The sequence below is a fragment of the Carlito syrichta genome, unplaced genomic scaffold, assembly GCF_000164805.1.
Source record: "Carlito syrichta isolate Samal-C Ts95f unplaced genomic scaffold, Tarsius_syrichta-2.0.1 Scaffold304469, whole genome shotgun sequence".
NCBI classification, from domain to species: domain Eukaryota; kingdom Metazoa; phylum Chordata; class Mammalia; order Primates; family Tarsiidae; genus Carlito; species Carlito syrichta.
Window position 1 is genome coordinate 170,369 of NW_007248565.1, and position 4,402 is coordinate 174,770.

The 4,402-nt window shown below is 54.3% G+C and overlaps 1 protein-coding gene across 1 annotated transcript in view; it reads right to left on the bottom strand.

Annotated features, from left to right (window-relative positions):
- Positions 1-625: 625 nt before the first annotated feature.
- The window catches only part of LOC103262367 (mediator of RNA polymerase II transcription subunit 27-like), a 31,262-nt gene continuing 27,485 nt past the window's right edge, over positions 626-4,402 (bottom strand). Inside the window, exons 3-4 of the mRNA XM_021713336.1 lie at positions 3,302-3,379; positions 626-1,219 (exon numbers count right to left, since the gene is read on the bottom strand). Of these exons, the coding sequence (XP_021569011.1) occupies positions 1,085-1,219; positions 3,302-3,379 (213 nt within the window). The 3' untranslated portion in view covers positions 626-1,084. The remainder of the gene's footprint in view (positions 1,220-3,301; positions 3,380-4,402) is intronic.

Sequence of the window (4,402 nt, forward strand, 5' to 3'; positions counted from 1 at the left end):
CCTGGAGGATGGGCAGTACCGGAACCGAGGTGGGAACATCTGGATATCTGAGAAGGCAGAGTCCTGCCTGATGCTGTGTTCACTGCAGGGAGAACATCGCTTCCAGCGGAGGCCAGGCCGGGAAGGCTCTGGGCACCCCCTTCCTTCTCAAGCCCTTCACTGGAAACAGGTTATGGCCTTAAAAGCTGGTGTGGAGGCACTGAACAGACTCAGCGGACTGAACTGGAATCGATTCACAGTGATATTTAGGACAAAACCCGGGACAGACCAGCCGGCACGCCCGTGAGTCCTGCTCACACGTGTCCAGCTGGTGAACCCACGCAGACTCCCTTCCCGTTGGGGTGTGTTGCCGGCTTAGTGAAAAGACACTTTTGCATCCTCTTTTCCTCCAAAAGAGCAATCCACTTTTAAGCCACCAAAACCTCTTTGAAATAGAGTGTTTGACAGCACTGCCCTCTCCCCTGACAGCAAGAAGCAGAGAAGTGGGTTCTTAAAAGAAAGAACCCTGTTGGAAGTGCAGACATCGCTAAGTGTTTTTTTTTTTCTCTTCAAAAGGCCCAGATCCACTTAGGTGTTCACAAACTGAATGTAAAAGGTGCTCTAAGAAACAGGAGACAAAGCCTTGTCCTGGGTACGAAAGGTTTATTGGTTACCAAAATAAGTTACAAAAACCCACAAGAGTCCTGCATGACCATATCCATCAACACAGGGGCTCATGCCAGGAACAGCTCACAGGAATGACGTCATGCAGAGTAGGGCGGGCCCGCTCACCGGCATTGCCAGCGTGTATGGACGAAGAACACGCCGCGTGGCTTCCTTGTTCTAGGAAGGTCTTCTTCACCTTTGAGCCACTGCCTGACAGGTGTGATCAGTCCCCTCAACCACAGAGGTGGGTCCCGCTCTCCAGGAGGGTAGGCCTCGGCACACACCACACCTGGAGGACAGGGCGGGAGTGGCTGTACTGACGTCTGGGCGGTGGGAACAGGCTGAGCCATCCACGGACTTCATGCTCGGCCAGGAAGCTGCTGGGTGGGTGTCTGCAGGCCGGCACAGACCCAGGGGTGGGGCTGGGACTGGGGCGGCGCTACTGCCGGCAGGTGTCGTGGAAGGCTTCGAGGGTTCGGAAGTCCCTCCACGTCGGGGGAAGGCCGTCTTGCAGAAACTTCCCGCAGCGCTGGCACGGGGCCTGGAACAGCTTTATGTAACTTCTCAGCCAGGTCTAAAAAGAGAAACGGGGAGAGAAATGGAAGAATGGGATCTGGTGCTTCCAAAGTCATCCTTCCTGTTAAGCCTAATGATAATGACCCTGAGCACAGGGAACTCCGGTGGGCTTTGACCCCAAAAGATGCCCTGCGATGTCGCATGAACCCACAAGGTCGCCTCACCCCTGACGTTCAGTTCTGATGCTCCCTTCCCCCCCGGCTGAGTGCGTTTTAGAAACAGAAGTCCCACCCTCGGAAGCAGGAAGGGTTCCCTGGGGAATCCCCGTGAACCACTGCGCAGCCCGAAGGTCTGGGGACCAAGCGAAGTCATGTTTCACTCCTGAGCCCCGTCTTCCAAATATTAGTACTGATCCTCTCCCCTTGGTCACTCTGAAACAGCGATCGTGGTTGTGCGCAGCGGAGCCTTGGGACACACAACGACCTGAGGACTCTCCATGGAGGTCAGTGGACCTGCAGGTAATCTGACCGCAGAGGTCATCACTCGCTGTCACCGTGTGGCCTAACACACCTGCGGGGGGGTGGGGACAGCCCTGGCGCCACCAAGTAACATAATAAGTGGGAAGCCCGCACTTGAGCAGTTCAGAGTGCAGAGCTTTCTCAGGCGTCATACATAAGGATGAGATTCTGTAACTCAATTCTCAAACTCAAGGAGATTCGCTGCCAGAAAAAAAAAAGAACGAAGCCCCACGACAGGAGGCAAGCAAGTTCTCACTGTGAAAGGGACACAGAAATCTTGTCACTTAATGTCCTCCTGAATTATGTCGATGGGAGAAAATTGTTGTTTGAAGAGGTCGGCTGGGTTTATTGATACAAATCCTTTCATCTTCATCAGAGCCACCGGCGTGGTGGCAGAGCGTGGCCCATCAATCCTGTCCCCATTCCCAAGGCCGGGTGCTTTGGGGCTTTGGCAACACACACACAAGCAGGTCAATGAATCATTCGCTTAGACTATTTATTCTATGGTCCTGAGCAAACTCAAATCCTCCCCAAGTCCCAAAGTCAGTTACCAGAGGGAAGCTGGGCATTGTGGCATGTCAGGTTCAGGGCAAGTCTTTGTGTCTGACACCGAAGCTCTCACGGGACACTGTCAACTGAGCTGTTCTCCTGGCTCGTTGAAGGCTCGCCCTGTGCACAGCTCTGCTGAGCCCTGCTCTGCCATGTTCAGCCTTCTGACACCACAAAGCCCATCAGCGAGGCGGGTGTGAGAAGCCCGACTGTTGATGCCCACGTGCCACAGCGACCTGGCTGGGCCACCCCATCCAGCTGTCAGCACCAACTGGACTCGCTCTCGGGAAAGTTCTTTGAGCAGCTTCTCTGAGTGGCAGCCTCGCACGAAGGAAGGAGTTGCGGTAGCAGTGGAAGGAGTCTGCTGGTGGGTGAGTGTGATACCATATCACTGTGATGCGGAAACAGCTGGCCGCGTCCGTCAGTCAAGGACACAGCGAGCCCACTGTTGCCCCTGTTTAGGCCAACTGGCAGTTGTGTGCTAAGTGCTGAGAAGCTGGCCCTGGGGTGGGGAAGGAGGCCTGGCTTGTAGGTCTCACTGATTTCTGTGGTGTAAATGCTCCCACTGGGTCTGATGTCACACATTGCCTGAAGCCCCAGCTTGCAAAATCCTCAACGCTTAATGGGAACCAACAGGGCTGGCTCCAGCACACCTCTGCAACTCTTGAGGCTGCTCCCATCTTGCTCCCACTCTGAAAACCCATGGAGGCGATGTCTTGGGGAGCTGTGAGATTTGTCTTTTTCACTGCATAATGCTCAGCGCCAAGCATAGGGCCCAGCCCAGATCAGAAGCTTGGCAAAACATTTTGACGAAATCAATGCTGGAATCTATTTTGGAAGATCACTTCGGAAACCACCACTTGTTCAGCAATGATAGCAAACACCAGTGAATTAAGCTGGAAGTGGTTTCTCCAGATCCCTTCCCATTTTAAAGAAAGCAGCAGTTTTCAGCTGGCATCTCCCCTGGGAGGCCCTCGAAGTCCGAAGACACAGCAGCCACTTTTCGAGCTGCCTGTTCCCACTTGGAGGTAGCTACGTTTCCAACAGGAAACCTGACCCCTGCGGCCACTCACCATGAAGGATCTGACCACCACATCTGGCATCTGCGGCAGCTGGTAGTGCAGCAGGGCAGTGGTGGCGTGGTCGGTCACCTGCAGAGGGTGGACAGGATGGGAGTTAGCAGCCACTCAAGTCGGCACAGAGGAAACTGGTGAGACAAACAAAACTGTCTTTAAACATCTCTTGAAGGAAAGGGCAGCTCAAATAACATCTCAAGGGGAAAGTTAGTTCGAAGAGTTGGGAGCTGAAAAGGGGAGAGGAGGTATGCTGCTGGCAGAAAGAATACAGGCCTGAAGGCAAGCGGAGTGTGGAACATTCCAGTTTTGGAACACCAGGGCATCGGGAGAGGGAGTAGCCAGAGGCCAGGGGACAGATCCCAGGGGCTCTCAGCCTCTCTGCACACACACAAGGGGCACTTCCTCTTGACCACGCCCTACTTCCGGTGACCCCTCCGCCTTCTGGGCAGGGCGACTGGTCCCTGTTCCCTTCAACTCTCATTGTCTTGTGATTGTAGCCACACAGCCTTAATGGTGTGAATGCGATCATTTCTGAAGCTCCTTCCCTGGGGCCTCCCATTCACTACAGAGACCTTTCGAGGAGCCTGCCACCAGGCATGGGCCCTCACCAGCTCTCCCAAGGCTGTGGTCTGTTGTCAGCACCCCGGGGGCCACACCCACGGTCTCCCCATTCCACAGTTCAGGTACATCAGCAAGGCCAAGGGCAGGACTGCCTGATGTCCACTGGGGGCGTCAGGCGACCAGTGGATGGAGGTTAAGCCCTGGTACCATCCCTGGACCTCGAGCCGGCCACTTATCCTCTGTCTCCCCACAGAGGGGCTGCCCTAAACGCCCTGGGAGTTCTGAAATTTGATGACACCATGAACTGCTAATACCTACCATCAATCAGCAAATTCACAGATGATACCTAATTTGATAGCTGTGTTCAAACGAATGGTTTATTTGATTGTTCTTAGTAGCAATTCTTGACATCATACATGTTGTGGTTAAAAAAACGAAACAGGCCGGGTTTGGTGGCTCAGCCTGTAATCCCGCGCCTTGGGAGGCCGAGGTGAGTGAATTGCCTGAGCCCGCAGGTTCGAGACTCGCCTGGGCAAC